This window comes from Numenius arquata, chromosome 10, assembly GCF_964106895.1.
Source record: "Numenius arquata chromosome 10, bNumArq3.hap1.1, whole genome shotgun sequence".
Classification (NCBI taxonomy): domain Eukaryota; kingdom Metazoa; phylum Chordata; class Aves; order Charadriiformes; family Scolopacidae; genus Numenius; species Numenius arquata.
In genome coordinates this window covers 19,219,266-19,246,595 of record NC_133585.1, presented here as the reverse complement: position 1 = coordinate 19,246,595, position 27,330 = coordinate 19,219,266, and the positions used below count along the sequence as shown (strand labels likewise).

General features: G+C 52.8%; 4 protein-coding genes across 5 annotated transcripts; all 4 read right to left on the bottom strand.

Moving 5' to 3' along the window:
- On the bottom strand, positions 1-924 carry TYSND1 (trypsin like peroxisomal matrix peptidase 1; the record flags this gene model as incomplete). Its single annotated transcript, XM_074154970.1, has 1 exon — positions 1-924. A coding segment is annotated over exon 1 (924 nt), but the record flags the coding sequence as incomplete, so codon positions are not given.
- Positions 925-2,124: 1,200 nt separating this feature from the next.
- Positions 2,125-8,103, bottom strand: SAR1A (secretion associated Ras related GTPase 1A). The gene is made up of 7 exons (XM_074155176.1): positions 7,998-8,103; positions 7,631-7,707; positions 6,308-6,427; positions 5,707-5,772; positions 5,016-5,119; positions 3,880-4,011; positions 2,125-2,864 (listed from the first exon to the last, which is right to left on the bottom strand). Exons 2-7 carry the CDS (start codon positions 7,686-7,688, stop codon positions 2,748-2,750), a joined length of 597 nt encoding a protein of 198 aa, XP_074011277.1. The 5' UTR covers positions 7,689-7,707; positions 7,998-8,103; the 3' UTR covers positions 2,125-2,747.
- Positions 8,104-8,276: 173 nt separating this feature from the next.
- PPA1 (inorganic pyrophosphatase 1) lies at positions 8,277-21,106 on the bottom strand. 2 transcript variants are annotated; one of them, XM_074155174.1, is made up of 12 exons: positions 21,002-21,082; positions 20,738-20,802; positions 17,774-17,827; positions 17,083-17,202; positions 14,235-14,321; positions 13,798-13,924; positions 13,207-13,334; positions 11,644-11,729; positions 11,351-11,420; positions 9,834-9,836; positions 9,620-9,659; positions 8,328-8,625 (listed from the first exon to the last, which is right to left on the bottom strand). In XM_074155174.1, exons 1-12 carry the CDS (start codon positions 21,063-21,065, stop codon positions 8,594-8,596), a joined length of 876 nt encoding a protein of 291 aa, XP_074011275.1. In that variant the 5' UTR covers positions 21,066-21,082; the 3' UTR covers positions 8,328-8,593. The 2 variants fall into 2 exon arrangements, with proteins under 2 accessions (XP_074011276.1, XP_074011275.1); XM_074155175.1 differs by lacking the exon at positions 9,834-9,836 and having other exon boundaries at positions 8,277-8,625; positions 21,002-21,106.
- A 1,493-nt stretch (positions 21,107-22,599) lies between these two features.
- Positions 22,600-26,772, bottom strand: NPFFR1 (neuropeptide FF receptor 1). The gene is made up of 4 exons (XM_074154897.1): positions 26,739-26,772; positions 24,794-25,090; positions 23,861-23,960; positions 22,600-23,519 (listed from the first exon to the last, which is right to left on the bottom strand). Exons 1-4 carry the CDS (start codon positions 26,770-26,772, stop codon positions 22,712-22,714), a joined length of 1,239 nt encoding a protein of 412 aa, XP_074010998.1. The 3' UTR covers positions 22,600-22,711.
- Positions 26,773-27,330: the final 558 nt, after the last annotated feature.

The following is a 27,330-nucleotide window of genomic DNA, read 5'->3' as shown; positions in this document are numbered from 1 at the left end:
GGCCAGCAGCACCCCCGAGCCCCAAGCCGCCCCACACTCCACCAGCGCCACCCAGCCCAGGGGGTCCTGCCCGCTTCCCGCCCGCACGGCGGCCAAACCCCCCGGCACAGGCGGCACCACCACCCCGACCTCCTCCAGGAGGCTGGCGCTGCTCTGCAGGATGGCGGCCAGGGAGCAGAGGAGGGTGAGCCCGACCCACTCGGCCCCCTTCCAGCAGAAGGAGGCGGCGATGACGGCCACCAAGCGTGGCCCAGAGGGCGAGGGCAGGAAGGCCCCGCCGCCCTCGGTGCCCGGCAGGCAGCGCGCGTCGGTGAGGAGCAGGGCGTTCTCCTCGCCGGCCAGGTTGCTCACCACCCCTCTGCTCAGGGTGTTGAGGAAGAGGTCGGGGCAGAGGGCTCCGAAGGGGGACCCGCAGGCCACCAGCCCCTCGCCCTTCCGCAGGCAGCTGGCGCCCACCCGGGCCGTCCAGCGGCCCTCGGGGGTGTCGAGGCCGGGCACCCGCAGCCAGGCGAACCAGTGCAGGGCCTGCCCCTCGTCCCCCGACGCCTCCCCGCCGAAGCGCCATCGCTCGCCTGGGCCAAAGGCCCGGGCCAGCGCCTGCTGGAAGGGGCGGCAGGGCACCAGGCCCAGCAGCCGGGCCTCCAGCTGCCGCAAGCCGCCAGCCTGGCGGTGGAGGACCAGGAGGCGCAGGCCGGGCTTGAGGGAGTCGGGCTGCAGGCCTCGGGTCCGGCCCCAGGCAGCGGGTCCGTCCCGCAGGAAAGGTGCGAATACGGCGGCGTGGCAGAGCACCAGGGCGGGCCGGCGGCTGAGGATCACCCCGCTGCAGCTGCGGGGCTCGGCGGGGGAGCCGGGGGGTTGGGAGAGGCTGAGGGCGCAGCAGACCGCCGCCGCCTCCTCCGCCTCTCCCGCCGCCGCCGCCGCCATGGCGGCCTGAGGGCGCGCCAGGCCAGCGCAGGCAGCGCCGCCCCGCCCCTCGCGCCCATTGGCTGCCGCGGCGGGGCGGGGCGGGCGAGGGGCGGGGCCGGCAACGTGGCACCCCCCCCCCAGGTCGCAGCGCCCCCTGGCGGCCAGAGGGAGCGCCCCCAGCGCTCTATTGGCGGCCGCGGGGGAGAACTTCAGCTAAAACAGCGAAATGCACCCCCCTCCTCCCCCCCCCCAAATTAAAGGAAACGGGTTTAAATCATTTAACGACCAAGAGGCTTCTTGGCGAGAGGAGACAGGGGAACACCCCGTCCCCGTCCCACCGGCGGCCCCAATCCCAACGGATCCATCCTCCGCGAATCCCCGTGAGCAGAGGAACAGGAACCGTCCTGGGTCACAGGATCACAGAATGCTATGGGGCTGGAAGGGACCTCTGGAGATCACCCAGTCCAACCTCCTACCAGAGCAGGTCCCACAGGAATGTGTCCAGGCGGGTTTGGAATGTCTCCAGAGATGGAGACTCCACCACCTCTCTGGGCAGCCTCTTCCAGGGCTCTGCCACCCTCAAAGTGAAGAAGTTCCTCTTCATGTTTAGGTGGAACTTCTTATGTTCAAGTTTGTGCCCATTTCCTCTTGTCCTGTCCCTGGGCACCACTGAAAAAAGACCGGCCCCATCCTCCTGACACCCACCCTTTAAGTATTTATAGGCGTTGATCAGATCCCCCCTCAGTCTTCTCTTCTCCAGACTAAAAAAGACCCAAGTCCCTCAGCCTTTCCTCATAAGAGAGATGCTCCAGGCCCCTCATCATCTTTGTAGCCCTCTGCTGTCCCCTCTCCAGCAGTTCCCTGTCCTTCTTGAACTGGGGAGCCCAGAACTGGACCCAGTGCTCCAGATGGGGCCTCCCCAGGGCAGAGCAGAGGGGGAGGATGAACCTCCCTCCACCTGCTGGTCACACTCTTCCTGATGCACCCCAGGATGCCATTGGCCTTCTTGGCCACAAGGGCACATTGCTGGCTCATGGGCATCCTGTTGTCCACCAGGACTCCCAGGTCTTTCTCCTCAGAGCTGCTCTCCAGCAGGTCACCCCCCAACCTGTCCTGGTGCAGGGGGTTCTTCCTCCCCAGGAGCAGCACCCTACACTTGCCCTTGTTGAACTTCATCGGGGTCAGGGTGACGTCACGCAGCACAACCACCCCGCAGTTAAGCCCAAACGCTACGTTTATTGAGGACTGCGCACATCGTGATACCTGGGTTCAGCAACCTGTGAAATTATCTAAATATCATTAAATATATTTAAAAAAAAAAAAAAAAAAGGACAACAAAAAAAAAAACCAACCAAAAACCAAAAAACCCTAACCAGACTCTGGACTAAACAAGGTGAACGTTAAACTAAAAAGTTAGAAGGGACGCTGCTTACATTAACACTTCCTTTAAAAAATATAATTGTTTTTTTCTTCTTTTTCTTCTTCTTCTTTTTTTTTTTTTTTTTTTAAGTCAATTAACCACAGTGGTGAGACGTGCTCTCTTTTTCAGCCGTTGCAGCGCGGCGTGCAGAGTGTCGCTCCCCCCGTCGCACCAGCCCCCGTTTGTCACCCAAGGGGGAAAAGGGACGACGGACTGGCTGCTGCCTCTCCCCGCCACACGGAAAAGAGTCGGTGTCACCACTGTGCCGCGGGGCAGCCGCAAACCAGGAGTCTCTTGGTCAAAAGGCCAGGACGCGGTGGGGGAAAAACCTTCCCCGCATCCCAAGAGAAAAGTCCCGTCGGGAGCCAGGAAGAGGATCGAGTCCAGAGGAGTGAAACCCGTCTTGACGTCCGTCCGAGCGTCAGTCGATGTACTGCGACAGCCAGCGGAAACCCTCGCCGTAGCCTTGCCTCTTCAGCACGCTGCACATGAACACCTCCATGGGCCGCGCGTTCAGGTCTTTCAGTGGCACGTTTCCCTAGGGAAAATCCAAAGGGAGGCCAGAGTCATGGAATGGTTCGGGTTGGAAGCGACCACGGGCAGGGACACCTCCCACCAGACCAGGTTGCTCAAAGCCCCATCCAGCCTGGCCTTGAACCCCTCCAGGGATGGGGCAGCCACAGCTTCTCCGGGCAACCTGGGCCAGGGTCTCACCACCCTCAGAATGAAAAATGTATACCTGGTATCTAATCTAAATCTCCCCTCTTTCAGTTTAAAACTGTTCCCCCTCATCCCATGGCTCCACTCCCTGACGGATTCACCCCCCATCTTTCCTGTAGCCCTTTCAGGTACTGGAAGGCCATTATAAGGTCTCCCCAGAGCTTTCTGTTCTCCAGGCTGAACAACCCCAACTCTCTCAGCCTGTCTTCATAGCAGAGGTGCTCCAGCCCTCTGATCATCTTCGTGGCCTCCTGTCGCCCTGCTGCCCTCAGAGTCACCCCCGCCCTGGAGAGAATCCCCCTCCCTGGAGGGTCCTCTCCAGGGCACGGGACCCTCGGAGTCAGCCGTGGGGGAAAACAGGCGCTGGAAACGCCAAAGCACAGCATTTTCCAGGCACCGACTGATGTACCTGTGGCACCCAAAGCAATCATCACCGCCTGGGTAGGCGAGGGCCAAGAGCAGCAGTGTTTTACTTACTCTCCCCCCGATCAATCCTAACTGTAACCTTTTTAAACACTGCAAAAATTATTCGAGGCGTAACTGGACGGAAATTCAGAGTCGTGAAGCCAGAAGAGCCAGACAACGTATTAAACCACCAGCTCAACACCCGATTCCCCAACTGAGGAAGATGTTTTGCACAATCCTGACAGCCTCAAAACTTGCCCAAAGGGCGTCATTATTATTATTATTAATTATTAAAGATTCAGCTTGGTCAATATCCTGGATAAAATTCCCAGTTAACAGCTGAGTTTCCAGACGGAGCCTCACTCTGCATGGAAAGGCGCAAGCCCTCCCTCGCGTGCGCTCAATCCAACAGTTGGACGCCTCCCTACCTTTCCCGTGGTCTGTCCGTAGAGCCCAAAGATCTCCCGCAGTTTCTCCTCGCTGATGGCCTCCGGTCTGTCGATTTTGTTACCCAAGATAAGGATTGGCACGTTGGATATTGTTTCGTCTGTCATTAGGGCCTGCAGGCAAGACAGAGGGGTTAAGGAGAGGCAGAATAAACAGTCACAATTTGAAGTCACAAACTCTTTGGTTTCAGCTCTGTGACCAACAAGGACTAATTTTTGGCACTACAATACTGCTGCAGAAGAGGAGTCTCTCTGGAAAGGTTTCTCAGAAGCAGGTCCTATTTAAACCCACGGGCCATTAAAAAACTTCTTCAAGAGGCTGCTCAAGATCCCATGGTCAACCCACAGTAAGAGCACCCCAGCTTATAGAATCATAGAATGGTTTGGGTTGGAAGGGACCTTCAAGATCATCAAGTTCCAACCCCCTGCCATGGGCAGGGACACCTCCCACCAGACCAGGTTGCTTAAAGCCCCATCCAGCCTGGCCTTGAACCCCTCCAGGGATGGGGCAGCCACAGCTTCTCTGGGCAACCTTGGCCAAGGTCTCACCACCCTCACAGCAAAGAATTTCTTCCTGATATCTCATCTAAATCTACCCTCTTTCAGTTTAAAACCGTTCCCCCTCGTCCTATCACTACATGCCCTTGTAAAGAGTCCCCCCCCATCTCTCCTGTAGCCCCCTTCAGGTACTGGAAGGCCATTATAAGGTCTCCCCGGAGCCTTCTCTTCTCCAGGCTGAACAATCCCAACTCTTTCAGCCTGTCCTCACAGCAGAGGGGCTCCAGCCCTTGCAGCATCTTTATGGCCTTCTCCGGACCTGCTCAAACAGGTCCATGTCCTTCTTGTGCTGAGGACTTCAAAGCTGGACACAGTATTCCAGGCTTCTCCAGCTTATAAAGAGCTTTATACTTATAAATCCATACTCATCTGGTCCCTGCATAAACTAACGTGCACTTTGGATGCCGCATCGCTGGTGTAAAAGGTGCACTGGAAGTACAAATCCAAAGCACAAGACTCTAAAAATGCGCTGTGCCCAAGTTCCAGCCCCCAAAAGAATATTCTTTCTGGTTTAGCTACTCAGGGGTGTTGGGGAAGGAAAAAACAGGAAGAAAGTTTACATTAAGCTCAACTTTGGATTCCATAAGCCGCGAGTGGTCTGCGCAGTCCACCAGGAAGACGATCCCGTTGATGGCCGGCAGGTAGTTCTTCCAGACCCGGCGAGCTGGAATACAGAAGTGACAAACACCGCTCCCGTGAAAACGCTACCTGGAGCGACGGGAAAACTACACCCAAAAAGGAGCCACCCTCTTTGTTAAGATTTCCTCGAGGCAGTGTAAGACCCTCCAGCGAAGGGCCTGGATCTCTGCGTTCATAATTAACCACAGCTGCCTTTTCAGCCAGGGTATTTTTCTTCCAATATCTGTGTGTATTTAAAAAAAAAAAAAAAAGGCAGAAAAACATTTCTTAGAACTTCTAGAAATTCTAAAAATAAAAATCCAGCCATTATTACATTCAAGTCTTCCACGGCTAAAAACATTTCAGGCAGCAAAGCATGAACTGGCCGCATTTTTTTCCCCAAACTGCCAGAATTAAGCAGAAGTATCGAACCACTGAAACAACTGGTACCCTGGAGCCCAGGAGGTTATTTCCACATATAGCTCCACAAATAATCTCAGGCCAGAAATAATCAGGTACCCCTCATCACTATCGCTTTTCAGCATCACTTTTTGGTAGATTTTTCTTAAGACATCACAGAAATCAGAAAAATAACCTCATTTGGTGTCTCCCGCTCAGCAACGTCACTTTTACCTTGTTCATGTCCACCCAGATCAAAAGTCGTGAAGGTCATTCCAGCAATCGTCAGCTCCTCTGATGCTGAAAAGTAAAAACACAGGCTGTGTGGCAGGAAAATAAAGAAGCTGTCACGAACAGAATTTCTTGGGGCGCTTGTTTAACATCACACACGCTCCGCACGTAAGATATTCTGTAGAATTCACAGATTCCCTCAATTTCCTGTAGAATTCTGCCACTGAAATGGAGTCGTTTCACAAAATCATGAGCGGGAGAAAAGAATTTCTCCTACCTTCCCACTTATGCACAATCTTAATAATTTGCAATTATGACACTTGTCATTAGAAACCCACTGACTCCCCAAGAGAGGCAGGTCGTGTTAATTGAAGCACGCCAGCTCTCGGGCTCTCTATTTTATATCTGAGAGGAAAACGCAAACCCACTTCAGCTGGGACAACCAACGCGCAACTGCATCGCCAGGTGTAGCTTAAGACCCTTAAATGCCCATTGCCCCAATGCCGAACTATCACCGAGGACATCTTTTGACATCGTGCCCCCAAAATTACAGAGGAAAAGCCACACGGTGGGGCAGGCGGGGCTCCGTCGCTGGCAGACTTACTGGGATGTAGCGTCGGGACATGCTGACCCAGCCTGTCGTCTTTGAGCATGTGCAGCAGAGTGGTTTTGCCTGCGTTATCCAAGCCCAGGAACACAAGTTTTCCAGATTTCTTGTACAGACCTGGAAGGAAACAAACAAGCAAGAAAAACTCCAGCTGATCTCGGCGTGGGAGAAGAAACTTGCCCCTCTCCAGTACTTCCAGCACGGACACACAACAGCAGGGGAAAAAAAACCAACCATACAGCTCGAACTGGTCATGTCCACACCGGGCGTTTTCTAAGCTTGTATTTCTAAGAATAACATTTTCTTAGAAAGATACATCCTCTCAGAAGAGCGTGCTGCACAGTTTTACTTATGTGCCATGGGTTACGGATCCATCTGTTGCCCCGAAGGGGTATTTAAATGTGAAATTGAACCAACTCATGAAAGATAGCAGCCAGCAGTTGAAGAAAAAGCACAAAGCATGAAACAACACATCATTTTCTTTAGATAAGCTGATTTTTTTTTCCCATTTCCAGGTGTGCATCTACCATAGGCAAGTTCCCTCGGGTTTCCAACAGGACTTTTTCTCACCCCTCCCTACTCCCACATGGCGCTCCGGACAGAGAGAGCACCCCGTCCTCCAGCAAGGACCTCCGCTGGAATTCAGGACTCTGGCAGGAGGTGCTTGGCCACCACCCATCCCTCCAGAACAGGGCTGCTCGTGCCACAGTAAGGCAGCCAGCCCAGCTGCGCAGGTCACCCAAGACTGGGCAGTGTTTTGGCCGCCACCACCTCCGCAAAGAGCCTTCAACCCGGATGGCACTGGGGGCGTTAGTCATCAGCTCCCCCAGGCAGGTCACGCTGGGTAGCTTGGTGCAGGAAGTGATAATTTGAGGAGAAACAAGCCAGCCAGCTGCAGCAGTGAGAACCAAGGGCAAACTCTGGCGGAGCTGGTGAGCCTGGATACCAGGAGCAGGAGAAGGAGGAGGGAGAGGTTTCTTCCCTGACTGGGCAGCACAGCTGCTGGGCTCAACGGGCCCTTGGCATCAGCCCAGCTGCTCTCCTGCTTCTCAAACAGCGAGAGAGAGACCGAGGGGGAGCCAAACACCTCCAAAATACTCTCAAAGTTTCTCCCCCCTGCTATAAAAAAGCCTTTATTGGCTTGCAGCTTTCTGGCTAAAACTTTATCCTAGACAGAGCCATTGTGCGCTCCAAAAGAGAGGCGCTTTAAATTGCTAACTTCGAGAGGATTTTGGCAACCGGCACGAGCCAAACCGACCCGAGGGCAGCTGCCGCAGCCCGAGTGGGGCTGGTCGGGAAGCTAAGGTAAGGCGGCATTACCGAGGAACTGCAGCACGCTGCTGAAGCCGTTGTAGATCCATTCGAAAATGAAAGACATCGCTGAGGATTTTACTCGCCTGCAGGGACAAAACCCACCGGAGTTAAAGGCGCTGGGTGACAACCGGTCGCCTGTCCACCCTCCCCCCCCCCCCCCGCCGCGGGACGCTGCCACTCAGGACCAGGCCCCGCTTCACGGTGAGGGGAGGCCGGGCCCCGGCGGCCTCAAGGGCGGGCGGTGCGGCCTAGCCCCCGCCCCACCCCCGCCCTGCCTGCGTGTCACCCCACGCCGCCTCCCCGAGCCCGACCCGCTCCCCGCCGCCCCTCTCGTCTCCCCCCACGCGGTGTCCGGCCGCCCCCCGCCGCTCACCCCCGGCCGTCCCCGGGCCGCCGCGACACCGACTCCCCTTCTCGGCCGCCGCCAGCTCCCCGCCGGAAATACGTCGCCTCTCCCCCAGGCCCTCAGCGGGCGCCCCGCCCACTTCCGCTCCGCCGCGCTGGCTCCTCACGTGGGGCCTTGCGTCTGACGTCATCGCCCCCCCCTCCGGAAGATCGCCGGTTCGAGGCCGGCCCCCTCCCGGTGGCAAACGGCTACAGCCCCCACCGTCACCCGCTACATCCTCCCTCCCCAGCACAAACCCCTCCAAGGGCCGCTCTACACCCCTCAGCTGCGGGGCGGCAAAGGAAGGAGCCCCGCAGCGCCGGGTTTCAGTAGTTTTATTTATTTCTAGCATCCATACACGTACCAGGTGAGAGATCGCACCCTACGACCACGCGGGCGCGGGGTGGGGTGGGGGGGCTGGGGTTTTATAAATTAATGTCTTCTAGCCTCCACAAGACCCCGAGGCAGGGGACAGGTCATTCTAATGGGCGAAGTTGCAGGCCAGGTCCTCTTGCCGCCACCGAAGCTGTTTTTTTTCTCCTCGGTGGGAAGGACAGGGCCGTCTCCCCACCCATCCTCGGGCCTTAGTTCTTCTGGTAGTAGAACCACTTGTCAACTGTGCAGGGTAGAAAAAAGAAATAAAAAAAACCCCAAACCAAAAAAAAAACCCAAACAAACCAAAAAACAAAACAATTGAGGGGGTTAGTCCTCCGTTAGCCACCCGCTTATTAATTGTCACCGCACATGTGTCACCTCCAGGGGTTCCTCCCGCTCCTCTCACCGAGGGCACCGTGCACCCAAGGGGTTCTTTGGGCAGCCCTGTTGAGCTGTTATTTGTTTCTCTCAGCCTACACGACTCTGTTTAGGCCAGGACAGCATGGCTCAGCTTTCCTCTGGCTCAGTTGACTCAGGGACGTGAAGTCCTTTCACCTCAAACTCCCCCCTCCGCACGGGAGAGGGCCATTTCTTTACTACCCGTGAGGAGGTCGGGAAGGAGAGCCCGGCGCCCCTCTTTTTGCCACACTGCTGTGGGCTCTCCACGCTCCCGCTTGCCCTAAGGTCTTGTCCCTGCTACAGCAACACCCAGGTGTCACGTGCGAGGCGCCCATGGCCACCTTGCGCCGAAGGAAAGGGTTAAAACCAAGCGAGGATTCACCCCACGGCCTGTGGTCTTCTTACAGAGTTGCATCCCCTAGGGAGTAAGTCCCTTCCTTGGCTCGCCCGCGCTGAGGATACTGATGAAACCCCTTTTCTGGAACTAAAGCTGCTCTCCTGCCATCACGGCACTGCTCCAGGCCTCTGCAGTGCTGCTCTTTCAGGGCCTGCTATAAACCAAATCTCCTCTGGGGACAAACTATGGCACCTCGGGTCTCCTACTCACCACTCATTTACCTGCCTCGTACCCAAACGAGGAAGTAAGTCAACAAGAAAAGTTATCCAGGAATTAAACAGCCTCCCTGACACCGGCTGGGTCCAACAAGGCCCTTCATTTCTCCTTCCGCTAGGGCCATAACCCAGCTATCGGTTAAGACCCTCTTTTTCCTACTGATAATTCCTTCGACGAAGCCTCTGCTCCGCATTGGAACACAGACGTGGGTTGTGAGACTCACCTTCAGGCGGGATCGGGTTGGCGGCTTTACATGGCGGTGCCTGAAAGGAGAAGGGTATTAGCAAAGAGCAGCTGCCGAGGGAGGTCAACCTCACGCCTGAAGCTCTCTAGATGTCACTTAGAGCTGCACAAGCCTTTACCGTGGGCAGTTTAATATCTAAGCAGCGTAAGCTGGTCTGTGGCAGCCAGCGCTGGTCAGCTGCGAGGGAATAAACGAGCTCACGTGCGGTGTTGAGTCCTGTCATCGCCGCAGCCTCCTCATTCCATACATGCCCTACATGCCGGGGGTTCTCTGCTCTAAGCAGAGCCTGCAGTGCCATCTGCTTCTCACCACAAGCAGTGGCCGCTCCAGTGTCTACACAGTTGCAGGCAGCCTGTTTTTTTTTTTTTTTTAAACCCACAATGGAATGGGGGAAAGGAAGTACAAAGGACTCCTGAAAAACTTCTCTGAAGAGCTTTTACGCGATGTCCAGTGACCAAAGATAGACAAGGGTCCCTAACTGGTGACATAGGCTCCCCAAGGGTTACGCTTTCGTAGACTCATAAAGTAATTCGGATACCACCAGAGGATACAAGCGCTTTTAAAACTCTGCTCTGGTGAGACCCCACCTGGAGTACTGCTTCCAGCTCTGGAGTCCTCAGCACAGGAATGACATGGACCTGTTGGAATAGGTCCAGCGGAGGGCCACGAAAATGGTCAGAGGGCTGGAGCACCTCTGCTATGAAGACAGGCTGAGAGAGCTGGGGATGTTCAGTCTGGAGAAGAGAAGGCTCCGGGGAGACCTTAGAGCCCCTTCCAGTACCTGAAGGGGCTACAGGAGAGATGGGGAGGGACTCTTTCTCAGGGAGTGGAGTGATAGGATGAGGGGTAATGGTTTTAAATTGCAAGACGGGTGATTTAGATTAGATACCAGAAAGAAATTATTACTACGAGGGTGGTGAGACACTGGAACAGGTTGCCCAGAGAAGCTGTGGCTGCCCCATTCCTGGAGGGGTTCAAGGCCAGGCTGGATGGGGCTTTGAGCAACCTGCTCTAGTGGGAGGTGTCCCTGCCCACGGCAGGGGGGTTGGAACTTGATGATCTTTAAGGTCCCTTCCAACTCTTAACCATTCTACGATTTTATGATTCTAAAACCAAGATGATGACAGAAGGCTATGGACAGACTCTGGTTTCCAGTCACGTTTCCATGCTCTGAGGCAACATTTGCCTTTTGATTTTTGTGTCACATTCCTCTAACCCCTTTCAAGTTGCTGACAGCACTATTTCACAAACCTAGGGAAATGCAGTTATGTCAGGAAACTGTAGGGCTACTACACCGGGAACTTCAAGCTTTTCATTGCAAAGGATGCAAGGTCCCTGACTGCAATGTTTTCAGAAATTACGCTTTCTCTTCTCAAAGGGTGACCTGGGCTGTGAAGCTCTTGGAAGGCCAAATATTTAAACACCCTCTGAACAGCTGACAGCCAAGCTACGGTTCAGAAGTTTAGCCCTTCATGCAAACTCTGTTTTGGATTCCATCTCCCAGAGGACTAAGGGCAAGGAGAAGCCTCTGGAAGAACATCTGGCTTTCTCCACATTCATCCTGTTAATCAGAAACAGGTGCTGTGTTCAGGCATCCAAAATATTTCTAAGCATACAATGTGCTATTCACACAGCGACAACAGTTTACACAAATCGTGTCGATTTGCCCAACACTGATGTTGGGGGTAGGACACTCAGATTTGTACTTACTGCATCCACAGTAGCTTTTGCACACTCTTGACTACAGCAGAACGGGCTGTCAGACACCGTCAGATTTGTGCTAGAAGAGAAAGGTCACTCATGAGAACGCGAAAGCCAAGTCTCTCCCCCTCAAGAGTATTAAATAATGGAATATTAAGAATTATTGTTACAGCTGCCAAGGGGAAGGCCTGCGGAGACAGCCAGCAGCTAACAGAAAGCATGGCACCACTCAGAAATGAGAAGTTTCAGGGTTATTTGTTTAAGGGAAACAAATGCACACAGTACCACAAGCATTAACCTACCAGTTGATCTCCCCGCCGTCAGTTTTCTTTGCTATTAAAGCTTTCCAGTGTTCATGAGTGCTTTTGATGACATTCACCGCAAAATCCTGAAGTTGAAAACAAAAAAATCACGTTATGTGTAAGCACTAGGCCATTTTCTTCAGACTACCTGTTACGTGGAACAAGAGACCAGTATTTATAGGCTGATTTTTAGATAGTTTTTGACTCTGGAAGGGACCCAAAGAGACCTCTTCCATTACTGGACCTTTCAGGAACAACAGCAGCTTCACAGTGCACAACAGCTGAACAATGGGGATTTTATAACACCAATTGTTTTATTTTCAAGATGGGAGGATACGCCAAGGCCACCGAGCTTGAAGCCAAAAGAAACTGAAGGCAGATATTCTAGTCTCGGGCCGGTGCTATATTACAAAAGCACCTCCACTCTGCTGCTCCTCCCACTCAGTTTGTCTTTGGTAGCTAGTTGATACCAACCTATCTGTGAGCTCTCTTCCACCCCAGGCAAATCATCCAACTGCTGTGCAGATCAACAGGAAGAGACATGCACCTAATCTAGTTTTGCAACTGTTTAAAAATGAATCTGCTTCCAAGCATATCACAGGGTTTTTTTCCTTAAAAAAAAAAAAAAAAAAAAGTACTATATGCTCAAGCATTAACCTGTCAGATGAAGAAAGCACACACAATTCTTTGTTAGCATGAACACCAGCAATAAATATCCTGGTTTGATACCACACGGAGCCAAATAAAACACTGCAGGAACATGTGTGGGGTTCTTTGTCCCTATTTTCCGCCTTGGCCTTGATTCCAGTTTCACCCATCCTGAGATGTCCCAGCCCACCCAAGCTAGTGCTGTGCTACAGCCGAAGGGGACAAGTCCACTCCCACATCACTTCCATTTTAGCTCCCCTTACCCTTTCCTTCTCTGCACCAACTCCGGAGCTCTGGGAGTTGAGTCACCTCACTAACCCACTCACAGCACCCCAGGACTGCCAGGAGGGAGGGTGCAGAAGCAGGATTTCACCCGTTCAAGAGCAGTAAGTTTTCTGACCCAACCCAGAGAAGGGGCAGAGGCATAAGGGCGTGAGGGAACACTTTATGCCCGAAGGAAGAAGCATTTTAACTTGCAAGCAGTCAACCTGCAACAGGCTGCAGTGGAACAAAGCCAGTGAGCAAGGGAGGCAAAAGGGTGATGCCAAGCACCCTTTGCTCCAGAGCAGGAATGAATAAACCTGGTGTTTTCCACCCTTGTTCTGACATGGAGACTCCCAGCCCTGAAGTGATCCTACATGAACATCATCTAGAAGGAAAACTGATAGTATCCAACAGCAGCTGGGTGATTGATAACCCTACGCTTTCTCTCCTAGTACCCCTGCAAGGGCAGGACTGGAAACAAGAGGAATAGTAGGCTGGAAAAACAGCAGGAAGAATGAAGGCAGCTATCAGCAGCCCCATAGAAACCCATTCTTCTCAGTGACCGCTCATTTGTGTCCTCATGCACCTCGAGCTCAGGTTTTGAGCAGTGTGCAAAGGCACACTCAAAATAATGAAAAAAAGCGGCGCTACCTTGTCTTTAAATTCGCCATTAAAAGCAAACTGGTTTTCTGGCTTTCCATCAGGTACTTTGTATCTTCTGAACCAGTCCACTGTAGCTTCCAGGTATCCAGGTTTCATCCTTCGGACATCGTTGATATCTAGCCATGAAGAAAAGGTTTGTTAGGCAGATCTAGTAACAAAAGTTACTTAGCTACTACCCTGCTTTTCTGAGCTGCCCCTCCTCAAGTAGCCTCAGCAACACTACAGACAGGTTACACTCAGGACACAGAGTGGGTAGCTGCAGGGGGAAGTCAGTGTTTCATCTTCACGGTATATCCTGATCCTCCCCAGGAGCACGCACACATTTGAACAGCTTTGATTAGACACTTAGTGGACAACCCCCTTTCCTCCCACTCAGTGCACAGGCTGTGCAGCCACCTTCTTCTTTGAGATGTTTTGCTGTAGGACTGGTAACATCCTATTCTGCTGTTCTTCCAGTATTACATGTGATGAATACCGTGGCACAGATGGAGCAAGCCCATGCCCTGACTTGAAAGTTTCCTGCAGGCTCTGAACGGAGAAAGGGAGGTACTAAGCTTGCTGCTCCCTCCTGTTACCTACCATTATAGTTGCCTGCTTCAGGGTCTTCAACGTTGATAGCAATTATCTTCCAGTCTGTCTCTCCCTCGTCAATCAGTGCCAGCGTGCCCAGCACCTTCACTTTGATGACTTCTCCTCGAGAGCAGACCTGCAAGGACAAAGACCTTGCTGTCTGTAGTGATGCAGCCAAGGAACACACAACAGGAGATCATGCAAGCTGAGAGAGTTCAGCAAGTAGTCAGGTACCACAAAATTAGCTGTCACTTATCGGCAGTTGACGAGCCCTGTCTCACAAGGCTCATGCTATAAGATCTCATCAACAATCTCCAGGGGCAGTGGAGGGAAACATCGCATTCTTAAGGCGGAAGACGTAGGAACTGAGTAATGTCACTGGCTAATTCACTTCAGAGATATTAATTACGTGTTTCAAAAGACAGTTACCCTTTAGAATGCATTACCTTGCTTCCAATTTCACACACGTCAATTGGATCGTTATCTCCACAGCAGCCAGTATTTTCATCTTTGTGACCTGGATCTTCCCAAGTCTGCAAATAAACCCCACACAGAGGAATAAGAACTCTCAGGTTTCAAGTGGCAACAAAAAGCAGGTTTATTTCAGGCATGCAATTGCCTCGAGGATACAGATGATGGCCCACTTCACCTTGCTTTCAGGTCTAGTGGTTGGGCTATTTCGCAGTGCCTGCAAATGCAGTTTGAATCCAAGTTAAAAGGTCTCATCTTAGCAAGAGTAAACTGCTCCCTCCCACTGACAAACCTTTTTTCAACAACATTCCAGACTTCCTCCTCCGTTCCACAGCTGCATAAAGGTGAAGTTCACATCTATAAAGAACACTCATTGACTTGGCTGCCTGCCTGTTCCTCTCCCTATTCATTTCTTAACAGAAGTTTCCTGAACTCCAGATAGCAGTCTAAAAGAGATGGAAGACAGACAGGGTGTATTGTTTCCTTTTAATTAAACAATTAAAGACACACTGTTACACTACAGCAGTGACAAGAACGCTGAGTCCCATACCCTATGCTACCCAGTATCCTAGCGCCTGTCACCTGAAGCGGTGAGGATAAGTCGGAAGACAGGAGTCCATAAGGCATTTGAGCAATGCCTCCAAAAATAATAGCTGCTTAAACCACACACTTCTGATCAGGAGCAAAAGGACACTGTGCTCACTTGCATCATAAGGAGCACCTACCTCTAAGGTTGTTCAGATATAAAAAGATGAAACGCTCTTCCCAAATCTCTGCATGCCAGGACACGACTCATATAATTCCAGGGCATTCAGAATATGTACTGAAACCTGGGTGATGCTAAAGGACTCTTCACAATTGCTATCGCGCTTCTCTACAAAAGAGTTTTAAGCTCAGTCCCTTACCCTTGACAGATACATGTCTTCAGTCCACTAACACCACTAGGTGAAGGCTCCATAAGCTGTAATTCATTACAAAGAAACCAGCTCTGGAATCCATCTGAGTAGAAAACAACTCAACTTCAAAACATCACCTCAAACCAAGAAACCATGACAGACTGATACAGCAGAACATCCCTTTCCAGCAGTTAGAGAAACTCCAAATTAGTTCTGGAAGCTTGAGAGGGGCTGCACATGCATTGAGAATTCAAGGAGAAACTCTCCATGCAGGACCTAGAAGTTATTCTTTCACAAGCCACAGTGTTTTATCCTGTAAAACTTTAAATCACGAAAGGGTTGGAAGAGACCGTGAGATGCTCAGCTCATCCCTCCACCCAAAGCAAGGCCAGCTCCAGCTAAATCATTCTCAGGCCACCCATCCTGGTGCTTTGCCATTCTGCCCACGGGAAAGGTTTTCCCTGGGATATGAAGTGGAGGAGAAGATTATCAGGTTAAGGCCATTACTTGTCCTCTCCACAACAGCGGGAAAACAATTCAGTCGCTATCTATTCTCACTCTGCAGCAACATTTAACGCATTTGAAGCCTTGCCTCCACCCATTCTGTTTTTGACAAAAGCATCCCAGATTCCTCCATTCTCTCTTTATATGGGAATAGTTTCTAGAGGTGCAACTGTCCCTGTTGTTCCCCAATAGATTGTCTTTGACTGGCCCTCGTCATTCTTGGGATATATCACCTAGACCAACCCCACTGTGTCCCATTAGAGATGGGAGCATCTTCCATTTGGATTCCACTTGAAATCCACAAGGATTGCTCAGGACACAGGCTGCCCGCTTGTTATCTTCAAGAATGTATCTAAACACACTTTCTGGTGTTAAAGTACTAGCTATTTTGAGTTCACCATCCAGAAACTATAGAAGACATTTGGAGAAGACACGCGACACGCACTGCTATCAAGACTAGAATTAGAAAATCCAGTGTGTTTCCCCGTGAACTGTCATTGACGATTTGTTTCTCTAAAGGAAGCTCAAACTTTAGAGAACATCAGAGGCAAACAGCCTTGCCCAAAGTTCCTCTTTATCTAGCAGTCACCAACCAGTTAAGAGTATGTGTCCAGGTGTCACCATCTGTTGGTACCCCTTTGCCAGCTGTGTCACAGAAAGCACGTCAGTGCAGCTGTGGACATCTGCCTCAGGCAGTCTCTGGACTCCTGAGTGCCTTCTCAGACCCCACACTGAGAACAGGGCATCTACTACCATCCAACAGGTCAATCCAGTCCAGCTGTGTGGTTTAGACCCTGAGCAATCAGAGGGCCAGAAACAGGAAAGATACAGTCTTCAGATCTTCACTGCCCACTTCCAAAATCTAAAACAATCAGCTAAGTCACTGCAACAAGCATCTTCTGTAAAGATTCAGCCTAGGGGGAATATGCCAAGATCCTGTACAGGTTTAGCTCTTTAGGCTTCACTGGGCAGGAACTGAGGGCATTGCATTGTCAGGTGCCCACTATGAACCTTCATCTTCCTTGTGTAGTGTCAGCTTCCTTATCCAAAAGGCAAGGACCTGCCAGCTACTGTCCCACTGCTGAGTGGCCAAGGAGAGGAGCGACACAGCCAGTACCTCACTGGTACTGGCTGCTTATCCAGTACTGGCTGCTAATAGCAGCTGCTTATCCTCTAATTTTCTAGCAGCTTGTTTACAGTGTTAGCTACAAGACTATTTCTTGAGATTTCTACTTAAAAGCACTCCTGCTTTCTTGACAGGTTCTCTTCATTAGCAAGATTACACATGCAGCAGCAAACGCTCTGTTCCAGATCAGACTCTCAGCTGACCTTGCTCATTAATTTGGTGGTGGTCAGAAACACACACAGGCATCCTCCCTCCTCCCTCCCAGAAAGGATGAGCCACCAAAACAAGTTACAGTACCTGTGGGATAGCACCATAATTCCAGATATAACCTTTATGGGGAAACACATTCGCTACGTAGCGCAGTTTTCCTTTCTTAACGTCTTGCTTAATTGGGTTTAAGGGATCCTTTGTTGCAATCTGAAAGAAAAGTTACACAAATCTCTCTACGTTGCACTCTAAGAAATCCCAAGCAATTATTATTTTTATTTTTTTTTAATGAAGCTGACTGCTAACTGACAAGCCAAGAGACCAGGAGCTAACCCTGAAGCCAACAGTAGATATTGGATAACTCCATTTCCTGTTGCATTGCCATCTCCTGGGATACAGCTTTCAGCAGAGTCACAAATGTCAGAAAGCACACGGGGCTGAGTGCCATAAGATGCCATAATCAGAAGCCACAGAAGAATGAGAAGTTATTCCAACTTCTGCCAGTCTCAGCCTCCGCACTAGACCTCTAGCGTTACGCAAGCATTTACACGAGAAGTTAGAATTACATCTAGAGACCTCCCTTGATGTGGTGCCTGTAACATGGCAGGTTTTGAAAGGCCTTATTTACTGGGGCTAAACTATTTTCTTGCTAGTTATGGAGCCACCAATGTTAGGTCACTCTGATTCAGGATGTGGAGGTAAGAAGCAGAGAAACAGCAAAGCCAAAGACTAACAGACTAGTCAGCTCAAACACTTCTGCTAGGAACTGTAATATAGTTACCTCCATCTTAGCGTTTGTCCATCGAGGTACTTCCACAACCATGTTGAACACATTCTGAAGAAAGCAAAATATCAGTGAATGACAGGGATTCTCAAGACCACACTAAATATCAGTGAATGAGAGGGAATCTCAAGACCACCCTTTAAACTAGGGAACATGTATAAGTAAGTATGAAAACCAGCCAGTTTGCATGAAAACCGTAACTTTTTTCCTTTTTACAGTGCCAGTTTTGATATAGTTGATAGAAGTCTCGTAGTCCAGCCACTCACATGTCATCATACAAAGCTGAATCCCATGAAAGCCACCAGCAAAACCTAGATTTAAATTCCGCACCCATTCTCCACCAGTTGCCACCTACAAACATCTCCATCATGTACCCAGGTTATAGAACAGTAGGTTTAAATGCATTGAAGACAGTTGCATACAAACTACCCTGGATGTAACGAAATGAGGTTTTAGGCATACTTATTAAACACAAAACACTTAATGCTACAGCAAGAGCCACCCTGGCAATTTAGAAGAGACAAGGACTACAGGAGTAAGCCATGTATTTAATAACCTGGGTACCTATGTACTATCCTGAATGACCGAGAACATCACTCCCAAATATTGTAGTCTGTCTTGAAGCAGGGAAAGATGCCCCTGCTCCCCTTCTCCAAGCCAATGCTCCTATAAAAGCAGCCCTTGTTAGTGGCATGGTGCAAGGATAAAGATGTGGGGGTGGAAGGTAGAACCACATCTTGCAGTGTCTAGTGCACAGATGACACTTGAAAACATCTCCTGCTGACTCCAGCTGGGCTGAGACAGCTCTTGAGACTTCGGCGCCAGAGTTTCCTCTTCAAGAAAATAAGCTTTTTCATGCTTGAACTGTAATGTTTTCTGTTTGAAGAGATTATGGCTTTTAACAAAAAAGTCAAACCTTGCTCCCTAACATTGATAATGTTTCTAATCCTCAGGGTAAGCAGTATTAGCACTGCAAAATCCCTCGCACCTGTATTGCGCCATAATTAGACTGCTATTGTGCAATGAGTGTGGTTGAAAGGTCCCTTCCAACCTGGACAACTCTGTGATTCTGTGACTTTGCCCACACCCTTCCCTAACAGAAGTTTATTACAAACCCTTAATTGCAGGGGGTCACTGCTCATTTGCAATTTAAAAGTATAAAGGTTTATACTATTTTTATTTCTAAGTAACTTGAGGAAAGGAACGAGGCAACTGGAACTGGTATGGTGCTTATAGCTTTGCAGGCAAGGAAAGACACCTTGGGGGTGCACCTTTGTTAGGGTCGCAGTTTCCCCAGAGTCCAACCGACAGATCTGCCTTGGTCTACGAGACCCAGTGAATAGCCCAAGGTCATTCCTTCACAATGCCAAGACACACAGGTAAAGATAAGGTCAGCGCATCCCAGCCCTAGACTGAAAAAAACCACCCTGCAATCCTCTCAGTGTCTTAGAAGTCTAAGGATAAAGATCAAGGAGCCCAGACGGAGGCAAGACAACCTTTTGCTCTAAGTTGGGCTCCCTGCCGTAGCTGGTAATGAACCCGTTAAGTAACAAGTAAAATCTCTGTGGAGAGGCACTCCAGCAACAGAAAGAGGTCTAATGTGATCAGCACTATTGTGTAACTTCGGGAACTGTGACCTTCAGTGATACTTGCTTCTCCTAATGACTTGGCACAGAGATTCTGGCAAGCAGCACTAAGTGCCTGAAGGCACACCAGTACTCCAGTTTCCCTTGTTAATCATTACCAGTCTGCGGAAACCCTCCTCACCCCTATACTCACTCCCCTGCTCTTTCCTCCCTTGTTCTGCAAGTGTCTGCAAAGCTAAATATCATCCGGATTTTCCTTGTCCGAGTTACCTTTTGGACACCTGCTTTTGAAAACTGCTTTCCCAGTGGGCCACAGAAACCACTTTGCCACTGTCCTTGATGATTACAATCTGCCTGTTCCCTTCTGAGCAGGCAAAAGCCACCTCAGACTTCCCAGAGCGTGTTTCGACAACACCTGCACCTCAAAGCTCAATCAGATACTTTTTAAAAGCTCATCTCCCAATTCTACATGCTATTTTCCTTTCCCGTAACTACCCTCTTACCTCCGAATTACACCTCTCTTTATCATGCCCATTAGAACAGTTCATCCACTACACTTCTCAAGCTGCACAGCTTTTTAGTACGCATTAAAAGAAAAAACAAGCTACAAAGGTAAAGAACGCAGTCAGAGAGAGCCCTGAGAAACCATTCAGTGAAAACGAAAGCACAGCCATTTTGGTTTCCTAGAGCTGAGGCATTTTAGACAGTGATTCAGAACAGCCTAATTTGACTAAGCACTGGCTGCTGGAAGGATGTAAAAGCCCTGCATCACTGCATGCGGCAGTTCCCCCAGCCGCACTTTCGGTGGGGCAAGAGGTCCCCAGGAGCCGCTGCAGCAGGAATTTAACATTTTTACCTTCTGTTCAGCAGCTGATTACACTGCAGGCATAAAGCAGCCTTACTGCAGTCAAAACCCAAGCCTGAAGTATCAGGCAGCATAAGCACATACCATCCACAGAAGCAGATGTAGGTATTTAGCTACATGGAAAACGGCTTCTTTTAACACAAAACGCTTTCATGCGACCTCATGGGCAAGTTCAGGGCAACCACTTGCGTCTCAGACACAAATGTGGGAATGAGATAATCCAGTCTTCTCTCCTGTGCCACTCCACCTGAGGCTGAGACTGTGAGAAAAGGGCACCCATTCTTTGCAAGACCTGGCGATGCTTCAGTTAGTGAGAAGCAGCGTAAGGAACTGGGAGCCTCCCTCGGGCGTTTCAGGCATGGAGGACCGTGCCCCCTGAGGAGCACTGACAAAATACTCACCCCAGGGCTCCAGCTGTCACCGGCCCCAAGCCAAGGAGGCCATACTCAGCCACCTGGCTTGGTGGCCCTTGCCCCTCGCAAGGCAGCCGGCGCTTTTCCATCCTCTTACCTTGCCGGCATCCGCGTAGATAGGGATATCGTGGAAGGGGGAGATGTAGCGCCCGGTGGCGTCCTCTGTAAGGCAAAGTGGGGGACACGAGTCAGGCCCGGCCTGAGGGGAGGCCTCAGGTGAGGGGGGGGGGGTAGTGGGGGCGCACCTGAGGCCACGGGGGCTCCCCCATCGCCTCCAGAGGAGCCCGCCCCCGCAGCCCCCGTGCCGGTGGGACGAAGGGGACGAGGAGGAGGGGGACGAGGGAGGCGGCGGTGCACTCACTGAAGAAGAGCCGGTACTCCAGGCTGTGAGGGGCGGCCCGCTCCTCCACGCTGTAGCCGGCCATCCTGCCGCGCGCAGCCCGCCGGCGGACGCACTGCGCAGGCGCGGCGCGACACGCCTCCTCCCCCCCCCCCGCCGCCAGCCCAAGGGATAGGCACTGCGCAGGCGCAGAACTCACTCCGCCTCCCCGCGCCACGCGGCCCCCCCCTCCCTTCTCATCCCCCCCCCCCCCTCCCCACCTCGTCGCGCCACGGTCGCGGGGCGGGCAACTCAACACGGCGTTGGGTAGCCCGGCACGGCGTGGGGTGGACCAGCACGGCACGGCTTGGTCCAGCGTGGCCATGGCGGCAGTATGGTGTGGCTTGGTCCAGCACGGCATGGTGTGGTCCAATGTGGACGTGGCACCATGGTGTGGGATGGTCCAGCACAGCATGGCTTGGTCCAGCACGGCATGGTGTGGTCCAGCGTGGCCACGGCAATATGGTGTGGCATGGTCCAACACAGCATGATGTGGTCCAATGTGGACATGGCACCATGGTGTGGGATGGTCCAGCACAGCATGGCTTGGTCCAGCATGGCATGGTGTGGTCCAGCGTGGCCATGGCAGTATGGTGTGGCATGGTCCAACGCAGCATGATTTGGTCTAATGTGGACAAGGCACCATAGTGTGGCATGGTCCAGCACAGCATGGCGTGATCCAGCACAGCGTGGCCACAGCAGCATGGTGTGGCTTGGTCCAGCACGGCATGGTGTGGTCCAGCGTGGCCATGGCAGTATGGCATGGCATGGTCCAGCACGGCATGGCATGGTCCAGCACAGCATGGCATGGTCCAGCGTGGCATGGCGTGGTCCAATGTGGACAAGGCACCATGGTGTGGCATGGTCCAGCACAGCATGGCATGGTCCAGCGTGGCCATAGCAGCATGGTGTGGCTTGGTCCAGCACAGCATGGCTTGGTCCAGCACGGCATGGTGTGGTCCAATGTGGACAAGGCACCATGGTGTGGGATGGTCCAGCACAGCATGGCGTGGTCCAATGTGGACAAGGCACCATAATGTGGCATGGTCCAGCTCAGCATGGCGTGGTCCAGCATGGCATGGTCTAACATGGCCACAGTAGCATGGTGTTGCCTAGCATATCTTGGTCCAGCACAGCACAGCATGGCCTAGCATGGCCATAGCAGCATGGTGTGGCATGATCCAGCGTGGACACAATAGCATGGTGTGGCATGGTGCAGTTCAGCATGGCTTGGTCCAGCACAGCATGGCCACAGCAGTGTGGTTTGGTATGGTCCAGCATGGCTACAATTAGCATGGTGTGACGTGATCAAGCACAACATGGTGTGGTCCAGCAAAGGACTGCATGGTTCTCCATGGTGTGGCCAAGTATGGCATGGGACAGCCTGTTCACACATGTTCTCCCTCACTGGTCCCCGCTCCCTGTGCTCCCCAGCCACATGCCCTGGATGGGTCTAGGTAAAGGGGGTGCTGGCAGGGCAGAGGGACCCATGGTGCTGGGGGGCTTGGCTGGTGGTCCCCCTCTGCCCCTCATCCAGGATGGTGCTGCTGGGGTAAGCAGAGGAGCCAAGGCAGGGACATGGCTTCAACAGGACATGCCTTTATTTCAGTGGCTGATGGCCCATGACGTGGTGAATCCCCTTTCCCCACCCCACAAGCCCTTGGTCCAGAGATTCCTGGTGGCCATGGCTGCTCAGCCATCCCACGCGGGGACGCCAGGGCGGCGCGGTGCCAACGGCCCAGACTCGGAGGGAGGCGGTGAGTCGCTGGCCCGTGCCTGGGCAAAGACGCGGTTGCGGGTGCCGAAGAGGATCGCACGGCCATGGCTCCTGGGGGTGTAGGAACCATGATGGCGATGGCGATGGTGGTGGGGTGAGCAGAAGGGGGCCCTGAAGGCCTCCTGGAAGCCCCGTCGAAAGTTCTCATTGAAGTAGCCGTAGATGATGGGGTTGGCGCTGCTGTTGAAGAACGCCAACCAGTGGGCGAAGGGGAAGACGTAGACGGTGACCAGGCGGAGCTGGCCCTCGCTCAGCTGCCCATAGTCTGTCAGCAGCATCAGTGTCCAGAGGGGCAACCAGGAGAGGGTGAAGAAGAGGGCAACGATGATGAGCATGTTGATGACCTTGGCCTTCCTTCGGGAGACCCTCCTCCCCTCCGGCTCCCCTTGGCTGCGGTCAGGTGCTGCTGACTTGAAGAGTTTGAAGGCGATGCGGGCATACATGATGATGATGAGGGCAAGGGGGGCCACATAGATGTGGGAGAAGAGGACAGTGGTGTAGATCCTCCTCATCCCTGTCTCAGGCCAGGCCTCCCAGCAGGAGTAGAGGGGGTAGGAGTTGTTGTAGGTGTCCACCATGAAGTGGTGCTCCTCCCTGGTGACGGTCAGGGTGATGGCAGCGGGGCACATGATGAGCAGGGCCAGCACCCAGATGATGGCGATGGTCACCAGGGCTTTCTTCAGCGTCAGCTTCTGGCGGAAGGGGTGGACGATGCAGCGAAACCTGCAGGAGGACAGATGGTGATGGCTTTGGGCATGTGGTGGAAAGTCCCTGGGGAAGGAGGGTGGCCAAGACCCAGGGGATTGGAAGGGAGGGTAAGATGGGTTCCTCTACATATGGCTGTTGGTGGCAGAGACAGGTTGGGATCTCCAGCTTTGGTGTTTCCAGCCCAAGGTAGGGAAGGACACCTTGCTAGGATGCCCCACGGACAGCTTTGTGGCCTTACAGAGGGATGGGTCACGCTTGTGATGCCCCTGGGAGGCTTCCCATGATGAAAAACAGCACAGCACACCCAAACACCCTGAGGGGAGGCTCCATCCCCATGTCCCCCCATGCCAACGTACCTCTCCACTGCAATGGCCACCAGCGTAAAAACAGAGGCGGAGACAGACATGCCCTGCACCAGGCCGCTCATTTTGCACATGGCGTTGTCAAAGGGCCAACCTGCGAGGGGACACCATGGAGGTTATAAGTGCCTTTGGCTTGGCGTTAGCAGCCCCCTCTAGATGTCCTTATCCACCATGTTGTTGCTGAGGGATGCTAAATCCTGCTCCTAAGGGGGGGCTGCATTTTTGGCACATGCAGAGATGGCCTTTAGCAGTACAGATGCTTGGAGAAAACCTCCAAAATCGGTAAAAAAAGATGCATATTACACTTCTTAGAAACTCAAGGAGCACAGTGATTGTCATTTCTCCTACCCTTACGTACATCTTGAGCTGTTATCACAGGGACCGACCTTGGGATCCTCAATCAGAAAGGCTTTCATCTAGTTTCTTGACCCCCGGCAAGGCATTGGCAATAAATAAATCACACTCCATAATAAAGAAATACAGACTCTGCCCCGTGCCCCAGCTACCGCTTCAGCCAAACTCCTCGAACTGTGCCAATGTTGCCTTTTATCTTTGGAAAGGTCAACGGGCAGAGCTGAGCCAGCGCAGGGAGAAGATCAATGCGAGAAGAAGGGTTTTTTTTCAGTGCTGCTTGATGCAAAACAGCTGAACTTTAAATAAATATGTAAATGCAGAGTTAAGGTCATGCTTATTTTGCCAGAAAATGTCCAAAACCTAAAAAAAAAAAGTACTTTTCCCCCTAAAATGGTAGGTCTAAATGAAATTATACCTTTCGTCAGATGTGGTTGAGTGGCCACCACCTGCTCTCTTTATCCTCAGCAAAAAAAAGCATCCACAGGCAGGAGATTTGGAGGTGGCCCCATGTGTGTGGGGTGGAAGCTGGGTGATGTTCCCCATCAATTTCTCACCCCCCACTGCCCCACTCACCTGTGATGAGGTTGTCCACCAAGGTCGTGGGCATGCAGAAGATGCCCACCAGCAAGTCGCTGATGGCCAGGTTGAGGATGAACATGTTGGTGACCGTCCGCATCTGGCGGTTCTTCACCACGATGAAGCACACCAGGATGTTGCCAATCATGCACATGAGGAAGATGAAGGTGTAGGCCAGGATGAACATGGCGGCCACTGGGGAGGAATGCTGGTAGTACGCCAAGAAGGTGTAGTTCTCCCTCAGAAGGTGGCTCTTGCTTGCAGTGGAGTTGGGCCAGCTGATGTTGGAAGGGCCTGGGGAAGGGAATGCAGGAAAATGAAGCTGGAAGAGGATAAAGCGATTATTCCCTTCGTTTCTTAATGCTCTCAGAGGTGGGGTTTCATATTTATACCAGTGCCCAGCCTGGCTGGGATGTGTCCTGCTGGGATTATCTCAGCACCCCAACAAGTCTCCTCCTCATTGGGTTGTGTGGCCCAAGGTACTGCAGCACCTTGGCTGAATTATTATTTTATACCATTATTATTTTATATCCTTATTATTTTATATCATTATTCTGATGAGGAATTAAAGAAGCCCAGAAGACGTCCTGTTCTTATGAGATTTTTTTAGGGATGGTGCAAGGAAGAGAATTCCATGTCCCGAGACCGCAACGCTCTGTCCGTGTGGGAGCCACGTTTGTGCGGCCCCTTGCATGGCCGGCCTGGGAGCATCCCTGCTCCTGGGTGTCTGCTGCTGCTTCTCCTTGTGCTTCCGAGGTTTGCAGTTTGAGATCACCTAAAATCTTCTCCCCGGCAAAGCCGCAGTACCCAAGGGAAGACGGGCTGGGGCAGAGGAAGACCCTGCCCTCCCCTTACGTATAAAGCAATAATTAGATGCAATTATGATCATTATCTGGGACCCGGAGAGCTTCTGATGGAGGTGGTGGTGGGGGGGCATTTTGCCGCTAGAAATTTAACAGGGGGAGCAGGTCTGCGCGGCACCCACCCTCGGGTGTCCCCAGCTTGACGCAGGCAGGGACGCAGGAGGATGCCGGGTGGCAGGCAGGAGCTGCCTGCGGCGGTGACGGGACTTACTCCAGGCTGTGATTTTAAGGCAAGAAAAAGGCGTATTTTTGCTTTAAGGCTCAGCCTAACCGCCTGCAGGTCAGCCCCGCTCTGTGAAAGCACTGCAAAGCCGCTGCATGGTGGGCGGCTGTATCATCCCCCCCCATCCTTGTGCCAGCGCCGGTGCTCAGCTCACCAGCCAAGATGCCACCGGGACCACCGGCTTTCCCGAGGCTCTGGCACGCGGTGATGCCCTGCCCAGCCTCTATACCCCTGCCCTGGGGCACGGTTTTTGGCCAACACGTTTCCAGCGGGGCTTCAGAAAGGCACCAGGGGTTTTTGCAGCGCTGGCAGGGGAGAAGGAGCCTCTCAGAGAGGCAAGGAAACATCAGGGCTGCTGGGGCAAGATGCTCCGGCTGGTTGGCATCAGATGCACCTGCACCAAGTGGCTTCGTTAGCTGAAGCTATAGCAAAGATTGTAAAGACATCGCCCAAAACCTGCGGTATTAAGCCCGAAACTTTGCCGGACTTTATCTCTTCGGGCTGCGGTGTCTTGCAGCATTAACGGGAAGTGGGTGTCCTAGGGATGAAGAATCACGGGCGGTTTCCAAAGCGAGGTGGAAGACGAGGAAAGGAAAATTCAGGGCTGCTGAGTGTCCGGGTTTGGTGCTGGATGGATGGAGGTGTCCTCCGTTCAATGCTGACATCTCGGACGCGCTAACAAGGGGATGTGGGGGGGACCGGCCGGGGGGGGGATGATGAACCACCCGCCTCCCTGCCTGGCCGTGGGAAAGCGCCGCAGAGAAAGGCTGGGATGATGGAATGGAGGGGGATGGGGGGGGCGGGCTGGACATCTTTTTTTGGGATAAAATAAAATAAATCAGGTCGCGGTACTCACCTCCGCCATCCCGGCCCGGCTCCGGGGGCTGCATGGCCGACATGCGGGCCGGGGAGGGGGGTCTGCTGCCGGGGAGGGGTGGTGGGGGAGTTTGCCCCCGTCCCTCCCCCGGTCCCCCCCGCCCGGGGCTGAGCCCCGGCGCCGGTACCGCGGTGCCGGTGCCGCCGTGCCGGTTGCGGCTGCTCGCGGGCTGCAGCGGAGAGGGATGGGGGGGGGGGGGGGGGGAGACGGCGGGGGGACAGCCTCCCATCGCCATGGATACCGGGGTACGCGCATGCACCCCCCCACTCCCGAGGCAGCACGGGTGGAGGCAGCCCATGGAAGCAAGGGGAAAGCCGGAGCAGGTGTGTTCCCTGGGGAGGGATGGGCTCTGTGTCCCCCTCACCGCCCCTGAGGTCCCCATGCTGATGCTGGTACTTGGTTCCTCTTTTCCCTCCAGATGATGGCCGGTGTCCCCAGCAGTGGTCCTGCCCGTCCCGGGGTGGAAAACATACTGGGAATGCCAACACAAGTGAGAAGGACCCCCGCCCTCCATCCGGTGTAAATTACCCCTGCGGTGGGGAAAGCAGCATGGTCTTTAGGGATGCTGGTC